Source organism: Chelonia mydas, chromosome 11, assembly GCF_015237465.2.
Source record: "Chelonia mydas isolate rCheMyd1 chromosome 11, rCheMyd1.pri.v2, whole genome shotgun sequence".
Lineage (NCBI taxonomy): Eukaryota > Metazoa > Chordata > Testudines > Cheloniidae > Chelonia > Chelonia mydas.
The window spans coordinates 1,465,605-1,487,536 of NC_051251.2; the positions used below are offsets into that span (position 1 = coordinate 1,465,605).

Here is a 21,932-nt window from a genome sequence, read left to right on the forward strand (position 1 = left end):
TGTGCCCAGCACAAAGGCCTGGCCCCTCAGCGGCAGGGCAGGGCTAAGCTCTCTGCCTGTCTCTCTCATGATCCCGCAGCTCCAGGCTCCTGGCCGCACCCCTCGCCACCTGCCTGGGTGTGGGCACCCGGTGTGCTCGGGAGGGCGTTAACCCTGCAAGTGCTGGGGCGCTGCGCTGTGTCGCACCCCCGGGGCCCTGCTGAGCTGGGGACAAGTGAGAGCCCTGGGAGCCGGAGCCTCTGCTAGCTGCCTTCAGCCTTCCGCTAATGAACCATTTCCTCTTGAAGCCCTCTGCCTGGCTTGGCTGGCTGCCCGGCCACTTCCTCCTGCTCCCAACGGCTCCGAGCACCCGTGCGACTGGGCTGGTTCCACCTCTCTCCTCACACCTGGGTCAACAAACTGCTTGCGAAAACACGCACTGAATAAACGCGCCGGGGGGGGAGATCCAGAGTGCGGGGGCGGGGGAGAGCCGGGGTTCCGCTGGGGGGCCACTGTCTGCAGCATGCTTCTTCCCCAGCAATTGTCTGTGTGGGGCCGAGCTCCTGGGGGACTCTGCTTTTGGCTCATGCCTGGGATGTTCTGCAGGCTCCCTGGAGCTAGGCCACGGCTCCCAGGGGAGAGAGGCCCAGGGTGTAAACTCGCTGTAATGAACTGGCTGGCGTGTCTGTGTCCCCTCTGCCTCTGCTGTGTGCCGTTGGCCCTGTACTAACAGCGATTCTCCTTTGGCTCGGGTGGGCAGGGCCTGAGGTCTGCCCTGCCCCTCGCTGGGGTGTCCCACAAGCAACGCTGATGCAGGCCCAGGTGACCGCACGTCTGTTCCAATGCTGCAGAGCAGTCGGCCCCGACGGGCACAACGGCGCTGCCCTGCTGGAGCCGGCTCCCCGACCCCACACAGTGCAGGGCTCTCTCCTGGCTGGCCGGACGCACGTGGCCCCAGCCCTGGGAACGTACCTAGTGCTGGGGGAAAGCACATCCCGTGTTGCTTTCCTAGCCGCAGGCAGGCTCTGCTGTCGCTTGTGCAGGGTGAACTCCACGTCGGTGTCCGGTTGTTCATTTGCGGCCTGCCTTGGTGTCCCCACAGGCTGTGAAAGCTGCAGGAGAAGGGAGAGGAGAGCGTTAGCTCGCCCCATGGCACACTGGGCCTCTACCTACCTGTGGGGTGCAGAGAACATGCCGGGGAGCAGGCCCGGCACGCCCGTCCACTGCAGGGGCCCTCCACTCAGCTGGGTCTGCTCTGGCTCCTGGGGACCTCTCAGTCACACAGGGCATGCTCAGAGGAGCCTTACTACGAGCATCGTTTACTTTTCCTTGGAGGTCACTTTCATTAGCCAGCTGCCACCTCTTTCACTGCTCTGGGCATCTGCCTGGTTGTCCCATGGTGTCAGTCGCACCCTGCCCCGAGTAGGGGAGGGCTTCTGGCTCCCCCTGGTTTGTGGACTAGCCCCAATCTATCTGCTAATCCTTTCCGACTGGCTGATGGGCGAGCCGTGTTTCTCGGGCCCGGTCTGTCTGCCCCCTGCCCTCGCCCAGCCTGGCAGGGTTTGGGGGCCGGAGGCAGAGGTGGACATCGCTTTCTCCAGATGTTTTGTGATCTCCGCAACTCTCTGCATGTCACTACTGCTTTTATTTGATCTAAACCAGCAGTTAAACTGCATCTGCTCAGTATGTGTCCAACAGAGAACGTTCCTGTCAGACCAGGGGCAGATCCTCCATCTCTTGGTGGCTTCAGAGTCAGGCTGGTGCCTTCCTGCAAGATGCTTTAGTCAAACACAAGTTCTTGGGCTCATTATAGGAGTCTCTGGGTGAATTTTCTGCCCTGTGCTATACAGGAGGTCAGACTGAGAACTGGTCCCTTTCCACCTTAAAATCTATTAATGTCGGTAATATGGGTAACTGGTTTGGTGAATGGGGGAATGTGATGGACTTCAGCAAGGCTTTGAGACAGTCCCACACGGCATTCTGATAAGTAGCTGGGAAAATACAGGCTCAACAGAACCACCATTAAGTGAATACGTAATTAACTGCAAAAAAAGCATCCCCATTAATGGACTGATGTCAGAGCAGAGGGAGGGCTCAAGTGGGGCTCCATGGGGAGCTGTTCTGGGTCCGGTGTTGTTTAACGTCTTTATCAACGCCCCGGGTGGAGGACTAAAGAGCAGACTGATCAGATTTGCACATGACACAAAGGTGGGGGGGTTGCCAACACTTTGGAGAACAGAGATAAAATTCAGAGGGATCTTGATAAATTGGAGACCTGGGCCCAGCTTTGGTCCCCGCTGTATAGAAAGGATGGAGAGAAACTGGAAAGGATCCCGAGGCGAGCGACAGGGATGATCACAGGGATGGAATGCAAGTCGGACGAGCAAAGGCTGAAGGAACTGGGTATGTTCAGTTTGGAAAAGAGGAGATTGCGGGGGGGGCATGATAGCTGTCTTCAAATACTTGAAAGGCTGCCACAGATAAGATGGCAAAAAGTTTTTCTCTCTTGCCACAGGGGGCAGGACAAGAGGTGATGGGTTCAAACGACAGAGCAGGTTTCGATTAAATCTCAGGAGAAACGTCCTCCCCGTAAGAGCAGTCCGACAATGGCACAGACACTTCCGGAGGTTGTGGAAGCTCCTGCCCTGGAGGTTTTCGAGAGGAGGCTGGAGCCGTCTGTCTGGGATGGGTGAGACCCAACAAGTCCTGCATCTCATCGGGGGTTAGACGAGATGACCCGTGCGGTCCCTTCTTACCCTATGCGTCTATGTGTTACCCAGCCATCTTGCTGTCTGCAAAATGTGCCAAAGTATTTGATGATGGTGCTTCTGAGCCCGAGCCCGTCGTAACTTCACCAGCAACAGACTAGGCCATTTGCTGCTGGCTCTCTGCACAGGGGCAATTTCACTCAAAAATCCCTGTGCACTGACTCTTTGAAATGCCTCCACAGCAGAATTCACACCCATGAGGACCCGGGCTGCACTTACAACACCCAAAAGTTGTCAGGCACTTGTCAGACTCCACCTGTCAGTGCTTGGCCTGCATTGTGCTTCTGAGAGCTTCGCAGCGGCAGCTCCTTCCACAGCTGAGTGCTGGAGGCTCCTGGGGGTCAGATTTATGGGTTTTCATTTACTGCTCAAGTACTCAGCACAGCCGGGCCTGGAGAGTCGAGTGTCTGGGAGCCAAGGCATTGGCGCCTCCCGGGCTGCGCAAGACACCACCGTGTTCCCTGTCTTTATACACAGCCTGGTCCCTCCCCAACCAAACCCCTCCTCCCCTCATTTCCACCCCCGCTCCCCCGCTCCTGATTCTCCCCACGTCCCAGCTCGCGTTCCCCTAGACCTCCCTGACAGGGGTGTGTCTAACCTGCTCTTTAAAATCCCAAGTGACGGAGATTCCACAACCTCCCTAAGCAATGTATTCCAGTGCTTCACCACCTGCAGAGTTAGGACGTTTTTCCTAATGTCCAACCTAAACCGCCCCGGCTGCAATTTAAGCCCACTGCTGCTTGTCCTATCCTCAGAGGTTAAGGAGAACAATTCTTCTCCCTCCTCCTTCTAATATGCTTTTATGTACTTGAAAACTGTTCTCATGTCCCCCCCTCAGTCTTCTCTTCTCCAGACTAAACAAACCCAATTTTTTCAATCTTCCCTCATTTTTGTTGCTCTTCTTTGGACTTTCTCCACTTTGTCCACATCGTTCCTGAAACGTGGCTCCCAGAACTGGACGCAATACTCCAGTTGAGGCCCAATCAGTGCTGAGCAGAGCAGAAGAATTACTGCTCGTGTCTTGCTTACAACACTCCTGCTAATACAGCCCAGAGTGATGTTCACTTTTTTTGCAACAGAGTTACACTGTTGACTCATATCTAGCTTGTGGTCGACTCTGACCCCCAGATCCCTTTCCGCAGTGCTCCTTCCTCGGCAGTCATTGCCCATTGTGCGTGTGCCACCGATTGTTCCTTCCTACGTGGAGCACTTTGTCGTTATTGAATTTCATCCTCTTTACTTCAGACCATTTCTCCAGTTTGTCCAGATCATTTTGAATTTGAATCCTATCCTCCAAAGCACTTGCAACCCCTCCTGCTTGGTATCGTCCGCAAACTTTATCAGCGTACTCTCTGTGCCATTATCTACATCACTGATGAAGAGATTGAACAGAACCGGACCCAGAACTGATCCCTGCGGGACCCCACTCGTGATGCCCGTCCAGCCTGACTGTGAACCACTGATAACTACTCTCTGGGAAGGTTGTCTTGGCTGACTTAACTGCTTATCACCTCAATTGTTATGTTTTCATCCGTTGGTGACATCTGCAGTCCAGCAACCTTCCCTGGGTTTAAATTCATCCTTCTTCGTGTCTGGGAAAACATCTCATTGCGGCTAGCCCCCCAGCAGCTCCAGCAGCATTCGCAGCCATGGGACCCCCCCCCTGCAGACAGCCCACTGCTGCTTTCCAAGCACCGCGTCCATTAGACCTGCTCCGAGCGTTCATGGCAACGGTGCTGTTGGCATGAATGACCTGAGAGGTTCAAATCACTCACTTTCCACCCTTCAGTTTTTCCCAACGAGAAGCAGTGAAGACATTTTCCGTGGGGTCCCAGTGACTTCATCAAAAAGCAAACTCATGCCTCTGCCGTTACAACACGGCGTAAGTGTCTGCAGAGAGACGATGCTGGGAATTCATAAGTCAGGGTGCTGAGAGAGGCTGGGGTTGATTTGTGGGGTGCTGGGTGGGTTTGATTGGCTGGGGCTCGGGACAGGTGAGTTATACAGGTCACAGGGGAGGGAAAGGATAGCTCCGTGGTTTGAGCATTGGCCTGCTAAATTCAGGGTCGTGAGTTCAATCCTTGAGGGGGCCATTTAGGGATCTGGGGCAAAAATTGGGGATTGGTCCTGCTTTTTTGAGCAGGGGGTTGGACTAGGTGACCTTCTGAAGTCCCTTCCAACGCTGATGTTCTATGAAATGAGGTCTAATAAACCTTCCTAGCAGCTGCCCAAGCCCTGCTCACTGAGTCCGAGAACGACCCGTATTGCATGGAAACGCAGGTCTGCGGGATGTTTCCGAGTGCTTCAGAAGACGGTACGTTTTTATGAAGAGTGGGAAGGAATTAGCAGAGTGGATGAGAAGTGCACCCCAGGCACCGAACACGGCTCAGGGAGTGATTTCGGGGGGCTGCCCTGTCTGCAAAGGGACCTGCCAACGGAACGGACGTGGAATGGGGCCCCTTTTTATTACCGCCTTCTCTCTGACCTTCAGAGGCGTGGAAGATTCTTCTTTGCTTCTAAAGTGTTTTCTCTGCTTGTTTCCTTTAGCAATTCAGGTCTTGTCTCACCTGGTTTTCCTGGAAGGCTCTATGGGCGACTGCAGAACTGGTAGGTTTCTGGCGTCATGGCTGCCGAAGCAGTGATCCTGGTTAGGTGGGCGAGGGGTAAGTGAAACGCTTCACGATGCTCTGCGTTCTCTTTGACTTTCTTAACCTCCATTTAACTCAAATCCCCAGCAAAGCTCCCTTTGTTGAAGGTGGAGCACTGCACGCCTTCATTGAGCAGAAGCGGATTAGGATTTATTGGTGCCCTGGACACAAAGAACATTTTGGACCCCCCAACACCCTGAGGCCCCCAAATTGTCCGGGGCCCCTGGGCACAGCTGTAGATAAATCTCTGCACTAAGCATCTTCACATAACTTTCATATGACTTGGTGTTATGTCTCTTCATATAACCTTGTATTAAGCCTATCCGCATGTAACCTCTATTTTCATACAACTTTGTATCGAGTTCTGTGATACAGGAACTTTGCATCAGATCCTTATATAGAAACTTTGTATTGAACCTTGATATAATGTTAAAGCCCCTAAGATAGTATAATTAAGGTAGAAGAAAATTGTCTTTTTGCTAGGAATAGAGTAAGATCCCCCCCCACACACACACACTTTGTAATCCATTGCCCTGTTGAATGAACGAGGTGTGAATGAGCAAGGCGTGGAAGGCCGGCACCTCCAGACAGCTGCAACCGTTGGAGAGGGGATGGGAGCCAGACCCAAGAACAATAAAACTTGCCAAGTGGGCTCGCTAAAGAAGAGCCGACATATTGACGGGCTTGGGGGTTAGAAGCCAGCACCTTCTTTTGGGAACACCCAGAGGGAAGCGGCACAAAGGACCAACGGACGCAGACCCAGATTTTGAATCTGGGACAATTTGCATGAGAGGGAAGCCGCTGTAAATGCGAGGGGTCTTGCAGAGGACCCAGGTCTCGTCTTGTCAAGATCGGAGCATCGATCCGGATCGGCAGAAGCCCGGCTCCACCCCCCCCCCCATCTAACTCACCTGGCCAGTGAAGTTAAGGGGAGCAACTAGGCCCCGGGGGCGGCGGTATCCTGGGGCAGGCCAGGCCGCGCTCTGCAGGGAGCACGCTGCAGCCATGCATGCTGGGGCCTGTCGTCTCCCCTGGCTGCACTGCTCACCAAGGATGCAGTGACTGCAGTGGGCTCGAGCCCAGTGTGGAAGGGGCTCCCCCAGACCCGCTTCCCAGACAGTGCCTTGGATTTGGACCCCTCCCGCAGGCATGTTCACAGACATGGTTTTGCTACATTGAAGCACATTCCCCCTTTGCCGGGGGGGGGGGGGGGGGGGGACACTATGGGATTGCGGTGGGGGGGTAATCTTAGGGTGGGCCTTTCATGGTACAGGGTGTTAGGACGCCCCCGCTCTAAAAACAAACCACGCCCCCTGTGCAAATCTGGAGGTGGGGGCGCGGTCAGACCCGTCATCCCGCCCGTGGGCGTGTCCCAGCCCCACCCCCCGGTATATAAGGCCGGTGCGCCAGGACTGCAGCAGGCGAAGCTTCTCACCGAGACCTCGTCGCGCAGACTCACGTGAGATCCCGGCCACTACTGCGTCATGGTGAGTGCGGGGCCCGGGGGGCCCCGGGGCGCTCGGGGACGGAGCAGCCCGGGGCTCTGCACTGACCCGGGGGCCCCGCCGCGCGCGCGCGGAACCCAGGAGTCCGGGGCCGGGCCCCGCCGCGCGCCTCCCGCCCCGGATCCTGTGCGGGACTCCGCGCCCCGCAGCGTGCGCGGTGCCCGGGCCGCGCCTGGCAGGTGCGCTCCGCGGCGGGCCCCTGTCCCGAGGGGGCTGCTGGGCCGGGCTCTCCATGGCGCCGGGCCGCCCGAAGGGACAAGGGCCCCTTGTCCGGGCCTTGCTGGGGGCCCTTGAAGGGGGCCCTTGAAGGGCTCGCGGCGCTGGGTTGGGGGGCAGAGCCCTGGCACCGCCAGCGCCCTCCTGCCCTCGGAGCAGGATGGGCGGGGAGAGGGCGACCTTGCCCTGGCCATAGGCAGGCGCCAGCGCAGTGGGGCAGCCCCGTGTGCGGGGATCCCCAGCCAGGCCCCCCCGGGCCGGGCTTGCTCCAGACGGGCAGGGGCAGCTGGACAGCGGGCGGGGGGGCTGGGGAGCCGGGGGGGGGTTGGCGCCCGGCCCGACTCGGGAAGGACACGAGGGTGCCGGGGGCTCTGCCTGCTCAGTGGGGGGCAGCGGCTGCGTCTGGCCGGGGGGTTATTAATAGGCGGGGGGCTCGCCTGGAAATAGCTCTGCCGGGCTCCTGGCCAGACTAGGAGCCGTAGCCCTGTCTCGGGGGCGGGGGGGATATTCGGTGTTTCAGGGAGCGTGGGTGAGCCTGGGGCCCCAGGCTGCCCGGCTGTACGGGGGCAGCCCCGCTCGCTGCCCGTGTCTGGCGGAAGGGGCCTCAAGCCCGCCCGCTGCCGGTCCAGTGGCGGAGCCGGTCTCCCCACCTCGTGGCGAGGCCGCGGCCTGGGCGCGCAGGTGGAGCCCGTCCCCCCCCCCCCCCCCTTCCCGGCAGCGTTTCCTGGCTCTCGCCACTCGGGCTGGGCACCGCGGGGCTGGCCGCGCTGCGCCCCGGAGGCGCCTGCAGGGGCACTGCTGGGCCCCCCCGGGAGCCCTTCGGAGGGGCCGGTAGCGCGACGCCGCCAGCTCCCCTTCCCCCCTCGGCGGAGGAGCCCAGGCCCACGGGGGCCACCCCAGCGCCATGCGCCCGGAGCGGGGTCTCGGCCCCGCCAGGGGCACCGGCGCCGCGGCGGGGAAGGGGGTTTCCTGCCGTCGCTCCCCCAGCGGGATGGCGGGAGGGAACGTCTGGCGGGTGGGGCTGGTGGCTTCACAGCCCTCCCTGGTTGGCCGGTGCGTGTTCAAATGTCGGCTGCCTGGCGACTCCCCCGGGCGGGGCCGGGGCGGTACACACAGGCGGGGCGGAGATGGTGCGTCGGCGGCCCGGGTTCCGCGCTGGCGGGGCCTGGAGGATGCCCCCCGCTCTGCTGATGCCCCCCAGTCCTGACCCGCAGCCCCCTGCGTCCAGCACCGTGGCAGGGACCGGAACGGCTGCCGCGTCGCACAGCCCCAGCTTGGGCTGCCAGCCCTGGGGGGGACCGGGCGGGCGCCGCAGAGCCCGCCGCGGGCTGCCAGCGGGGACGGGGGGTGCAGGCCGGCCCCGAGGTGGCAGCTGCACAGAGCTGGGTGCTTCCTCCTTGTGGCTTCCCCATAAACGGTTTGAGTTTGGGGCTGATGCTGCCGGCGGGCGGAGGGGCCTCCTGGGCTTGGCCCTCTGGCTGCTGCAGGAACCCTGGCTCCCGTCCCAGACCCACTGGGGCCCCCAGAGCGGGTGGCTGTGACCCTGTGGCTCCTGAGGGCCGGACCCTGCCTGTGCCCCCCACCCTGGGAGCCCCATGGCTGGTCCAGCTGGCTCCTTTGCTTGTGGGGGTGGGAGGGCCGAGTGACCAGAGGCCTCTCTCTGGCCTTGCAGGCCTGGGGGTCAGAGCTGCTGGGGGGAGGGGAGTGTTTAGGAAAGGGGGGTTCTGCATCCCAGCGCCCACCTGATGCAGCCAGCTCTGTGCGAACAGCCCCTGCAGCTGAGCCTGCTGCCTTGTGGAAAAGCTCCCTCTGACGTCCCCTCCCCGCAGCCCTCCCACGGGCCCTGTAGCGGCTCCAGGGGGGCGCTGCTCTATGCCCCTGGGCGGAAGGGCCTTATTCCCCATTAGAGCACGGGCAGGTACTGGGCAGGCTCCCTGCCCTCCGCCCACTCTGATGCCCCGCAGCCCTGCCCGCTGCTGGGTTCCCTTGGGATTGGGAATGGCGCCGCCGTGCCCAGGCTGGCTGGGAGCAGCGAGGGTGGGCCTGTAGCTCATGCATTAGGTATGTGCTTGTCAGCTCAGCACCTGCCTGACGCTGCAGTCCCGGCTCCTCCCCTCTCGCTGCAGCGAGATGGTGGATGGGAGCCAGAGCGCGTCCCAGGGACAGCCAAGCCTCCGACCTGGCCCTGGGGGGCTCCAGGCAGCAGTAAGCTGGCAGGGGCTGCTGCAGTCCTGGGACAGTGAGGGGCTGTGGGCTGGGTCCCAGGGGGATGGGCACCACTGAGGAGTTTAAGCCCAGCCCTCCCACCAAGGCACTGTGTGGCCTTGGGTGAGTCTCCCCCCCACCCCCAGGGGGGCTGCAGTTCCTCCCCTGCTCCTGCCCTGGCGTTGCTCGATGCCTGTCCTTGGCTCTGAAGGTGGCAAGTGCCCAGCGTGGTCCCTGTGGCAGGGAACTCCCACAACGCTGCGGCCAGCAGGGTGTGGCAGACACAATCCTTAGGAGTGTGACTGCTGCTGGATCTAGTGCAAGGCCTGCTCTGTGTGTGTGTGGGGGGGGCGCACTGCTGCGCTCCTCCCCCACACCTGCAGTCTGGGCAGTGCTGCAGTGTGTGTGGGGGGGGGGGGGGGGGGGGATGCAGCGTGGCAGCCCGTCGCAGCCTGCAGTGTTTCCCTGTGCTGCACGACTCGCCCGGCCTCCACGGTGCTGGGCGCCAGGGTCGGGGCTGCCGGGAGCAAGCAGCCCCTTCTCCCCCGTGGAATGGACTCTCTGCTTGAGAATCCCAGGCTCCTTCTGCGCTGGGCCAGGGCTCGGTGCTGCCCCAGGCTGGGGACCTGGTAGCGGGACTGTTCTCCAAACCAAGGTCCCTTCTCCCGCTGTGCTGACCCGCAGGCACTAATGTCCCGGGCTGTCTGGCAGCTCTCGCTGAACAGAGACCGGCGGCTGCGATCCCCCAGGAGTTTGGGGGAGCCGCGGGCCCCACCTCGCCACCAGCGCTGGCATGGGGCTCTGGGTCCACTGGCCTGGAGAGGCACCTCAATGGCCCTTCTCTCTCTGCAGCGTGAATGTATCTCAGTCCATGTCGGCCAGGCCGGCGTCCAGATGGGCAACACCTGCTGGGAGCTGTACTGCCTGGAGCACGGCATCCAGCCGGACGGGCAGATGCCCAGCGAGAAGACCATCGGGGGAGGGGACGACTCCTTTACCACCTTCTTCTGTGAGACGGGCGCCGGGAAGCACGTCCCCAGGGCTATCTTCGTGGACCTGGAACCCACCGTGATCGGTGAGTGACGGTGCCTGCGTGGGGTGGGGGGGCGCTCAGTGGTGAAGGATTTAGGCCCCCAGCTAGAGCCGTGTCTGCCTCCTGGACTGCCAAGCGCAGCAGCTGGCTTGTGCGGCCTTGGTCACTCCTGCCCACAGGGCAGCCCTGCCCTAGCTCTGTGCCAGGCCCTTCCGCCTGGCCTGGGACTGGCCTTCCCTGCTGCAGGGGGGGCTTTGAGGATGAGAAGCGCCATGTACGCTGATGCTCATTATCCATGACACAGGCTTGGTGCCCAGAGAAACCTACCCAACCGGCAGGTCTGCTCCCGCCACGGCACTGCTCAGAGCTAGACGGAACTCCCTCAGGGCAGCTGGTGCCACTTCCTGGTGTGGGCGAAATGCTGTGTCCCGCACCCTCTGCCACGCCCTGGCGGCTTCTCCAGGGACGTCCGTCTGGCAGCCTGTGCCCCAGGCCCTCCTGTTGGGTGGAGGACGGCCGTCCTCCACCCCCTGCGCCAGCAGGCCAGCTCAGTGCACTGGCCTCTGCTGATGTCCGTGGGGTGCACACAGGAACGTTCAGAGGGGGTGAGCAGCAACGCCAGGCTGCTTGGGCCAGCCCAGTGAGGCCAGGCTGGGGCGGGAGCCTGGGCTGTTCAGTAAGGGGGGTGGGGTGCAGGCAGATTCTGGTAAGGGGGGTGGGGGGGGACCACCACTGGCCTAGAGTCCGTCCCACACCCCTCCTTTCGTCTCTTCCAGATGAGATTCGGACCGGCATCTACCGCCAGCTCTTCCACCCAGAGCAGCTCATCACCGGCAAGGAAGATGCTGCCAATAACTATGCCCGTGGGCACTACACAATCGGCAAGGAGATCATTGACCAAGTGCTGGACAGGATCCGGAAGCTGGTATGCAGCCTGTCAGATGGGATATTTGTGGGGTGGGGGCTGCGCTCTGCCCAGCCAAGGAGCTGGTAAGAGGGCTCCAGCTTCTCGCTGTAAGTCCCCACAAAACATGGCTAAACATGCTCTTGTCTGGGGAGGCCTTGGGAGCTGACTGTACTTGGCAAGGGGTCTGGGACCTGGAGGGCTCCCTATCTGACACTGGGGCTTGTTCTTCCCACAGGTTGGGGGGGCTGGCGTGGGGACTGGTGGAGGTCTCGGCCAGCTGGTTCTCTATCTCTAGCCTTCTTGGCCATGTCTGGGCTGCAGCCTGGATTGGCTGGTACTTAGTCTAATGAGCTCTGATGTTTGTTCTTCCCGCAGGCCGACCAGTGCACGGGGCTCCAGGGCTTCCTGGTCTTCCACAGCTTCGGGGGAGGCACCGGCTCCGGATTCACCTCCCTGCTGATGGAGCGTCTCTCCGTTGACTATGGCAAGAAGTCCAAGCTGGAGTTCGCCATCTACCCAGCACCTCAGGTCTCCACCGCAGTGGTGGAGCCCTACAACTCCATCCTGACGACCCACACCACCCTGGAGCACTCGGACTGCGCCTTCATGGTCGACAACGAGGCCATCTACGACATCTGCCGCAGGAACCTGGACATCGAGCGCCCCACCTACACCAACCTCAACCGCCTTATTAGCCAGATCGTGTCCTCCATCACCGCCTCCCTCCGATTCGATGGTGCCCTCAATGTGGATCTGACAGAGTTCCAGACCAACCTGGTGCCCTACCCCCGCATCCACTTCCCGCTGGCCACCTACGCCCCCGTCATCTCTGCAGAGAAGGCCTACCATGAGCAGCTCTCTGTGGCTGAAATCACAAACTCTTGCTTTGAGCCAGCCAACCAGATGGTGAAGTGTGACCCCCGCCACGGGAAATACATGGCCTGCTGCCTCTTGTATCGCGGGGACGTGGTGCCCAAAGATGTCAACGCTGCCATTGCTGCCATCAAAACCAAGCGCAGCATCCAGTTCGTGGACTGGTGCCCAACTGGCTTCAAGGTTGGCATCAACTACCAGCCCCCGACGGTGGTTCCCGGCGGCGACCTGGCCAAGGTGCAGCGGGCCGTGTGCATGCTGAGCAATACCACGGCCATTGCCGAGGCCTGGGCTCGGCTGGACCACAAGTTTGACCTGATGTACGCCAAGCGGGCCTTCGTGCACTGGTACGTGGGAGAGGGCATGGAGGAGGGGGAGTTCTCAGAGGCCCGGGAGGACATGGCTGCCCTGGAGAAGGATTACGAGGAGGTGGGCCTTGACTCCTATGAGGATGAAGAGGAGGGAGAGGAGTACTGAGGCACTGGCTGAAGGACTTTCATGTTATAGTGTTAATTGCAAAATCCTTTAAACAATAAACCATCTCCTTGGTCTCGAACCCAAAGCCGAGGCTGTGGCTGTTTCTTGCCAGGTGCAGGGCTGTAGTGAGTGTCCCAGCTCTGCTGCACTGTCAGTCCTAGGCCCATTGAGCTGGCGCTGAGCAGGTCCAGTTACAGCCCTGGGGCCAGGCTGTCTTGGGGCTGGGAATGGGGTCCCAAGACATCCTGGGCAGCGAAGTAGCATGGGCCATCAGCAGGGCAGGTTGCCCCCAAACCAGATACCTGACTCCTAGCTGGGGCTGTGGGCAAGTGGTGGCTGCTAAATCCTAGGCCTGACCAGGTGCCCAGTGTGACTTGGGCTCTCAGGGATCTATCCTGCCCTCTCGCTGGAGGAGGGGTGGACACAACTCCACCAGCAAACTCCAGGTCCTGGGGGTTGCCCCCCATATGCCCAGCTGTAAGTGGCCTGCTGAGGGCAAGGGCCCTCCCAGGCTGCCCCCCACCCCTGCACAAAGCAGCCAGCATGGCATAGCCAGTTCCATTGCTTAGTGATGGGAAGCATCCTCCAGGTGACAGGACTCCCTGAGCAGGGCTGGGCCTTGGAGCCTGCCTGAGGCCATGGCCGAGACCAGGGCTGGACTAGCTACATGGGAAAAGGGGGCATGTTACTCTGCTGTCTGTGCCTCTGCAGGGAGGGGTAGAGCCTGCCCCTCCCCCAGGCCTGGCTTGGGAGGGCCCCTGGCAGTGCCAACTCCCCTGGCTATTGGCTGGGAAGGTGAGCTGGCATCTGGCTGGGCTACACGGGCTGTGCCCTGTTCCCCTCTCCTGGGGGTGGGAGGGAACCTGCCTGGGCTAGGCTCTGCCCCTGCTCCCAGGGCCCTGGGTGGTGCCAGCCATGGGGTGGGTGCTGGCTCTCCCTGCAGCCCATGGGGGAAGGGGGCAGCCTGCGCTGGGAACAGCAGGGCTCTCAGGATGGGGTTGGGGTTAATCATTGACTTATGCTGTGGCACCCGCCCAGCATCGCCCTGCTCCCTAGTAACTAACACTCCAGTGCCACCCTCTGCTGGTTGAGCCCCACAGCAACACTCTCCTCCTTCCCCCCCCCCCCCCCCCCAAAGGAGGCTGCTTGCCCCCTGGTGCCCAGGCAGGGGGGGTGGGTATTTTTTACATCCCAGAGGCTGCTTCATCCCTGCCCCATTGGCAGCCCAGACAGCCACAGCCCCTTACCCCCACCCCAGCAGGAAAGCCTCTGTCAGGCTGGAGTCAGGGCCAGACAGTTGTAGAGGCTGAGCCTATCCCCAATCCCATATGTTCCCAGGTCTTCCCTCCCCCCAGGCTGCATGAGGGGGTCACAGGAATCCCATGGAGTCAGGCCACATTCTGTGCGCACACTTTACTAAACAGACAAGCCCTGGTGGGGGCACAGACTGGGCCCCACCTCCCTTCCAGCAGGAGAAGGGGAACAGGCTGCCCCTGGAGGGGACGCTGGGCCTGGGGAGGTGCTAGGTAGAGCCCAGCAGCAGATTCAGGCAACGCTCCTGACTGAGGGTCAGAAGGCAGCATCCCTCCCCATGGCCAAGGAAATGCTGCAAAGGCCACCCCAGCTGGATTGCTGGAGGCAGCCCAGGGCTTGGGGAAGGTGAAGTACTGGTACCACCTTCCCCTCCCCAGCCCAGTGGAGCTCTGGGGTGGGCAGGAGGGAAGGGGCAGGCTGCTGGGCCCTGGGCAGCCTTGCGCCCAGGGCCTGTCCTGCCCAGGCCCGAGGCTGGCGGAGTTCCTAGCAGCGGGGCAGGTGCCCAGCGTGGTTCTGAAGTGACAGCATGTGCCAGCCTGGCACTGGTGGCAGGACGTAGCCCCACAGGGCTGGTTTTGCTTTTAACCTAAAATTCCATTTTAAAAGCCGTTCCGTGAGTCTGTCCCTGGGGCAGGTCAGCAGCTGCCCGCAGGCCTTGTGCGTGTACACCCCACTACACACACACACCAGTCCCTGTGGGCACAGAGCTGTGCAGGGCTCAGATCCGTGTGGTGTCCTGGCCACTTGCTGCTGACTGCAGCCCCTCCAGCTGGTCAAGTATGTGGGAGACGTGGGGCCGCTCCTGAGGGCTCACTGCCATCATGGAGGAGAGCAGGCGCTCCAGGGCAGCGGAATACCTGCAAGAGGCACAGCAGGTCTGTGAGGCTGGGCCCCTGTGCAGGGGGTGAGCACAGAACAGACCCCTCCCCTCCCCTCCCCTGCCAGGGGGGCAGCAGTGCCTGTTCCTCACCTGCTGCTGGGGGGCACGCGGAGCTGGTTCTGCACAGCCAGAGCCACGCTGTCGCCCTTCTGGAAGATGAGGTCATAGGGGCCCTCGCCGAACATCATGCAGTACAGCACGCAGCCTAGGGACTGAACCAGGCCAGGTCAGTCACTCCCCTGAGTTCCCCCCCTAGCCAGCACAGAGAGGGAGGGGGGAGACGGGGGGACGCCAAGGGGTTCCTTACCCAGATGTCTGTTCGCTCGTCGATAACGCAGTGACTCTCCACTGTGAAGAGCTCAGGTGCCCGGTAGGAGATGGTGCAGCGCTGAGCCGCCCAGTCCTAGGAAGGGCAGAGCACAGGGTGAGCCCCGCACCAGGACCGCGGGGGCTGGCAGGACAAGACGAGCCATTTTCCACAGGGACTGAGCCAGGCTGGGGAGGGGCTGTTCTCAGTCACTGCTCAGAGCTCGCCTTGTGCCCAGATCTCAGCAGTGGGGGCCAGGGGCTGTTCAGGGGTAGCAAGGCAGGAGGCTCTGTGACTGGTGTGGGACAGGGTTAGACAGGGCCTCCGCTCCAGGAGAGCCCCAGCTGGTGAGAGAAACATTCCCAGGACCTCTAAGACCCCACCAGCTGATCCCAGCCCTCCCCCAGAGAGGGGCTGCAGAACCCTGCACCCCTTGGGCAGGGAGCCTCGTACCTGCACGGCCATGGCTTCCCGGGAGCCCTTGACCTCAATGCGGGCCTGGTTCATGGAGCCCAGGTCCATCAGCACTGGCTGCTCCTCGTCATCCAGCAGCACATTGGTGGGCTTCAGGTCTCTGTGGGGACCAAGAGACAGCAAGTTCCCTGCAGCTTCCCAGGCCCTAGAGGGGGCACAGAGCCTTCCCCCACCAGTCCAGTGCTGATGCCCCCACTTTGACCCAACCCCCCCCCCCCCCCCCCCCCCACCAGTCCAGTGCTGGCGCTCCAGCTCCGCATGTGAGGATCTCGTGCCCAGTTGCCCACTGCGAGTGCTCCTGCAGTCATGAGGGGGACAGGTCTGGTGGCCACGGGCACTAGCCCGTGGCTGGGCTCACCTGTGTGCATAGCCCTTGGCATGAATGGCCTGCAGCCCTCGGCAGATGCCAAGGAGAATGGGGACAATCCGCTCCTCAGCCAGGAAGGTGCCTTTGTCTCGCAGAGCTTCCACCTCGCTCCACAGGGTCCCTCTCTGGCGAGCAAACAGGCGGCTGGTTAGTGGGACACTCCCCCCAGGGCACTGGCAGAGGGGGCACAGAAAGCACCTTCCCCAGCTGCCTAGCCTGCCAGCACTGGCCCACACTGGGGGCTAAGCCATGAAGGGCTTCCTGCGCCAGCTCCTAGTAAGAGCCCTCTGCTAACAGCTCCCAAGATTTCTCAGATAAGTGACAGCAAGTGGGGGGGGAGCAGAAACAGCTTTGGAGAGTGACAAGCTACAGCATCCTGGCCCAGGCCTCGTTTCCCAGCAAGCAGCTGCTCTAAGCCATGGGCCCCGCCTCATCAGCAGGGACAGTGATGCCGCACACAGACACCAGTCATCTGTGGAACTCACTGCCGTAAGAGACCAGGAGGCCCCAGGGCTCTGCCGAATTCAACAGGGGCTGGAGGGGTGTCTGGACAGCGTGGACCCCTTTCTAAAGGCTATTTGCCCCAACTCAGCACCCCCACTGCAGCCACCTGGGAGTTTTAAACTTTCCTCTGCAGCTGCTGGGGCCAGGACTCTGCTGGCTAGGCGGTTCCAGTCCCCAGCTCACAGCCCTGGCTGTGTGAGGCCCAGTGCAGTCCCTCACACCGGTGGCTCTGACCCAGGTGCAGAGCAGGGCTGGAGTAACAGCTGCCTGGAGGGACAGTAACCACCCTCCTCCCCAACACTGCCCCAGGCTGCATCTCCTACGCCCTTTGCCGTTGGCCTAGAGCGCTGGCCCACAAAGACTGCCCCTCCCAGGATGCACTGCTGCACCGGGCTCCAAGGCCAGCTGCAATCTGACCCCTTGGCTACAAACAGAGCCTGGCACCAGGCACAGAGCCCCTGGGGCAGGGGGATGAGCACCTCAGGCCGTGTCGTGGCTCCCCTGGGAGGGAGGGTGGCCTCACCCTGAGAAAGGGCAACAGCAGCCAGGCCTCGTGCTTGGGCCCTTTCTCTACCATGCAGTGGGCCTCGAGCCGCAGGATGTTGGGGTGCTCGAAGAGGCCGTGCATCTCCACCTCGTGCAGGGCTTCCCGGCAGTCCTCCTTGTCATGGCACAGGATGCGTTTCAGGGCATAGAAACGGCCGTCCTGCAGCCCCTCCACTAAGTCCACGTAGCTGAAGCCTCTGAGGGGCAGAGAAGTGTGAGTGGGGCAGGAGCAGCTCCCAACACCCCAGAGCAGGGGGGCAGAGACATCATCAAAATGGCAGATGAAATTCAATGTTGGTAAATGCAAAGTAATGGGGGAAAACATAATCCCAACTCTACCTACAAAATGATGGGTCTAAATTAGCTGTTACCACTGGGGAGAGATCTTGGAGTCACTGTGGAGAGTTCTCTGAAATCATCCACTCAATGGGCAGCAGCCGTCAAAACAGCGAACAGAATGTTGGAAATCATTAAGAAAGGGAGAGAGAATAGGACAGAAAATATCCTATTGCCTCTCTATAAATCCCTGGTACGCCCACACCTTGAATACTGCGTGCAGATGTGATCACTGCATCTCAGAAAAGATAAATTGGAAAAGGATCAGAAAAGGGCAACAAAAATGATGAGGGGGATGGAACGGCTGCCGTATGAGGAGAGATTAATAAAACTGGGACTTTTCAGCTTGGAAAGAGACGACTAAGGGGGGGATCTGATCGAGGCCTATAAAATCACGACTGATGTGGAGAGAGTGACTAAGGAAGCGTCATTTACTCCTTCCCATAACACAAGAACTAGGAGTCACCAAATGTAATTAATAGGCAGCAGGTTTCAAACAAACAAACAAAAGGAAGTATTTCATCATACAACGCCCAACACCCTTCACCAGACTATAACTGGGTTCAAAAAAAGAACTAGATACGTTCTTGGAGGACAGGTCCCTCAATGGCCATTAGCCAGGATGGGCAGGGACCGTGTCCCTCGCCCCTGTTTGCCAGAAGCCGGGAATGGGGGCCAGGGGACGGATCACTGGGCGATCCCCTGTTCGGTTCATTCCCTCTGGGGCACCTGGCCGCGGTCAGAGGACAGGACACCGGGCTAGATGGACCTTTGGTCTGACCCAGTCTGGCCGCTCTGATGTTATCTCCAGGGGTCCCTGCGCCTCTCCCGGGAGCAGGACATGCCAGAGACAACCAGGCCTAGAGACAGAGCCCCTCCCGCCCCGCAGCACGGCAAGCGGGCACACCATCACCCACTGCTCCAGCCCCGCTCCTCTCCCATCCGCCTCAGCGCCCAGGCTCCACAGGGCCCCGCTGGGCTCCGTGCCGCCTACCCACGGGCAGCCTCCCCTGGGGCCCAGCGCCCCACCCTGTCAGGGGGCCTGGACTGAGCGGAGAGCTGTTGCACCCGGCCGCGCCGCCCGCACACCAGAACACAGCGATGGGGCCGGGGTCCCGCACAGGCGAGCCCGCAGCCGCTCCCCAGGCCGCAGGCCGCAGCTGGCCCCCGGGCTCACAGCACCAGGAGCGGGGCGAGCCCCGCAGGGCAGGAGCGGCTGGGAGACGGGCATGTGTGCCCAGGCCCCGGGGAGGGCTTAACCCCCGCCGCCGGGGGAGCCCCCTCGCCAGAAACGCACCCGGCCCCGGGACACTCCGGGGCCCGGAGAGCGCCGCCCCCGGGCCGACACGCGCGGCCAACTCAGTGACGGGTTCCTGCGGACACGTCCCTCGTGGCACCTTCCTGCCTCAGTTTCCCCGGCTGTACCGTGGGGGAGGGGGAATGACACCGACCCTCCCGCCACAGGCAGCACCAGTGGGGGGGGGGAGCGGAGGCGTCTCAAGAACCGGCCGCTGCTAGAGCCCCCCCCCCCGGCACACCCCCCTCCCCCGCGCTCGGCCCCCCCCGCGCTCACCCCCCCGGCCCGGCCCCCCCCGCGCTCGCCCCCCCTGCGCTCGGCCCCCCCCGCGCTCACCCACCGGGCCCCCTGGCGCTCACCCGGCCCGGCCCGGCCCCCCCCGCGCTCACCCCCCCCGGCCCGGCCCGGCCCGGCCCCCCCGCGCTCACCCACCGGGCCCCCTGGCGCTCACCCGGCCCGGCCCGGCCCCCCCCCGCGCTCACCCCCCCCGGCCCGGCCCGGCCCGGCCCCCCCGCGCTCACCCCCCGGGCCCCCTGGCGCTCACCCGGCCCGGCCCCCCCGCGCTCACCCCCCCCCGGCCCGGCCCGGCTCGGCCCGGCTCGGCTCGGCCCCCCCGCGCTCACCCCCCCGGCCCGGCCCCCCCGCGGTCACCCCCCCCCGCCGGCTCGGCCCCCCCGCGCTCACCCCTCCCCCAGGCGCTGCAGCAGCAGGTAGCGCTGCCCCTCGATGCTGAGGCTGCCCCGCGCGCAGGCGCACAGCGCGTGGCCCATCGCCCGTCCCGGGCCCGGCGCTGGCGGCGGCTGGGCGGGGGCGGGACCCGGACCCCGGCGGGGACGTCATGACCCGCAAGCCCCGCCCCTTCCCGGCCGGCGCCTGGGCCGGAACTGCCTCTACGTCATCACCCTGCGCCGGCAGCCCCGCCACGCGGGCGGGGAGGAGGGGCGGGGCTGTGCGGGAGGAGAGGGGAAGGGGCGGGGCTGTGGGGAAGTGGGGGAGGGGTGGAAGAGAGGGGAAGGGGCGGGGCTGTGGGGAGGGGAGGGGTGAAGGAGAGGAGAAGGGGCAGGGCTGTGGGGAAGTGGGGGAGGGGAGGGGAGGGGAGGGGTGGAGGAGAGGAGAAGGGGCAGGGTAGAGGGGCTGTGGGGGAGGGGTGGAGGAGAGGGGGAGGGGTGGGGAAGGGGCGGGGCAGAGGGGTTGTGGGGAGGGGAGGGGTGGAGGAGAGGAGAAGGGGCGGGGCTGTGGGGAAGTGGGGGAGGGGAGGGGTGGAGGAGAGGAGAAGGGGCCGGGCAGAGGGGCTGTGGGGGAGGGGTGGAGGAGAGGGGGAGGGGTGGGGAAGGGGCGGGGCAGAGGGGTTGTGGGGAGGGGAGGGGTGGAGGAGAGGAGAAGGGGCGGGGCTGTGGGGAAGTGGGGGAGGGGTGGAGGAGAGGGGAAGGGGCTGGGCAGAGGGGCTGTGGGGAGGGGTGGAGGAGAGGAGAAGGGGCAGGGCAGAGGGGCTGTGGAGGAGAGGGGGAGGGGTGGGGAAGGGGCAGGGCAGAGATGTTGTGGGGAGGGGAGGGGTGGAGGAGAGGAGAAGGGGCGGGGCAGAGGGGCTGTGGGGAGGGGTGGAGGAGAGGAGAAGGGGCAGGGCAGAGGGCTGTGGGGAGGGGTGGAGGAGAGAAGAAGGGGTGGGGCTGTGGGAAGGACATAAGAACATAAGAGCGGCCAAACTGGGTCAGACCAAAGGTCCATCCAGCCCAGTGTCCTGTCTGCCGGCAGTGGCCAGGGCCAGGTGCCCCAGAGGGAATGGACAGAACAGGTAACTATCAAGTGATCCATCCCCTCGTCCATTCCCAGCTTCTGGCAAACAGCGGCTCGGGACACCATCCCTGCCCATCCTGGCTAATAGCCATTGATGGACTTAACCTCCGCGAATTTATCCAGTTCTCTTTTAAACCCTCCTATAGTCCTAGCCTTCACAACCTCCTCAGGCAAGGAGTTCCACAGGTTGACTGTGCGCTGAGTGAAGAAGAACTTCCTTTGATTTGTTTTAAACCTGCTGCCCATTAATTTCATTGGATGGCCCCTAGTTCTTATATTATGGGAATAAGTAAATAACTTTTCCTTATTCCCTTTCTCCACACCACTCATGAGTTTATAGACCTCTATCACATCCCCCCTTAGTCTCCTCTTTTCCAAGCTGAAAAGTCCTGGCCTCTTTAATCTCTCCTCCTATGGGACCCGTTCCAAACCCCTCATCATTTTAGTTGCCCTTCTCTGAACCTTTTCTAATGCCAGCATAGCTTTTCTGAGATGAGGGGACCACATCTGTAGGCACTATTCAAGATGTGGGCATACCATGGATTTATATAAGGGCAATAAGATATTCTCCGTCTTATTCTCTATCCCTTTTTTAATGATTCCTAACATCCCGTTTGCTGTTTTGACTGCCGCTGCACACTGCGTGGGCGTCTTCAGAGAACCATCCACGATAACGCCAAGATCTTTCTCCTGATTAGCTGTAGCTAAATTAGCCCCCATCATGTTGTATGTATAGTTGGGGTTATATATATATAAGTGGAAGGGGTGCAGGAGAGGAGAAGGCCTTCCACTCTGTCAACCATGAGGCTCTGTGGAAAATCATGTCAAAGTTTGGCTGCCCAAGCAAATGTATCACCATTGTAAGACTCCTCCATGACCAGATGACTGCCTCCACCCTGTGCAGTGGCTCTGCCTCTGAGCCCTGAGCCGTCTGAACTGGTGTGAAACAAGGCTGTGTACCAGCACCCACCCTTTTCTCCCTTTTCTTAGCAGCTACGAAAACACTAACCCAAGACCGGTTACCACAGGACATTGGCATCCAATATCAGATGATGGCAACCTCTTCAACCTTTTTCGTCTCCGTGCCAGAACTAAAGTAATATCAGCAACAATAACTGAACTCCAGTACGCAGATGATTGTGCTGGAGTTGCACGTTCAAAGGAGGATCTTCAAACAGCCCTTAATTGCTCTCTGAAGCTTACAAAAGCATAGGGATAACTCTGAACATCAGCAAAACAAAAATTCTCCACCAACCAGTCCCCAGTCAATCATCAGACCCAGCAAGGAAGAACTATATCAACAAAGCACATCTGGAAAAGGTAGAATACTTGCCTATCTTGGCAGTCATCTCTCACAGAGGGCAGACACAGACGTCGAGATTCAGCACAGAATTCGCAGTGCCAGCCTTGCCTTTGGCAGACTGTCTCGCCGGGTGTTCAACAATCACAACATCAGAACACACATTAGACTTTTATCAGCGTAACAGCCGTGTTAGTCTGTA

The 21,932-nt window shown here is 61.5% G+C and overlaps 2 protein-coding genes across 2 annotated transcripts; one reads left to right on the forward strand and one right to left on the reverse strand.

Annotated features, from left to right (window-relative positions):
* Positions 1-6,669: 6,669 nt before the first annotated feature.
* LOC102933217 (tubulin alpha-4A chain) lies at positions 6,670-12,696 on the forward strand. The gene is made up of 4 exons (XM_037912322.2): positions 6,670-6,882; positions 10,174-10,396; positions 11,131-11,279; positions 11,637-12,696. The coding sequence occupies exons 1-4, from the start codon at positions 6,880-6,882 to the stop codon at positions 12,609-12,611; spliced, it is 1,350 nt and encodes a 449-aa protein (XP_037768250.1). The 5' UTR covers positions 6,670-6,879; the 3' UTR covers positions 12,612-12,696.
* Positions 12,697-14,009: 1,313 nt separating this feature from the next.
* On the reverse strand, positions 14,010-19,496 carry STK16 (serine/threonine kinase 16). The gene is made up of 7 exons (XM_037912323.2): positions 19,321-19,496; positions 16,981-17,200; positions 15,945-16,078; positions 15,566-15,686; positions 15,113-15,208; positions 14,896-15,017; positions 14,010-14,782 (listed from the first exon to the last, which is right to left on the reverse strand). Exons 1-7 carry the CDS (start codon positions 19,404-19,406, stop codon positions 14,644-14,646), a joined length of 918 nt encoding a protein of 305 aa, XP_037768251.1. The 5' UTR covers positions 19,407-19,496; the 3' UTR covers positions 14,010-14,643.
* Positions 19,497-21,932: the final 2,436 nt, after the last annotated feature.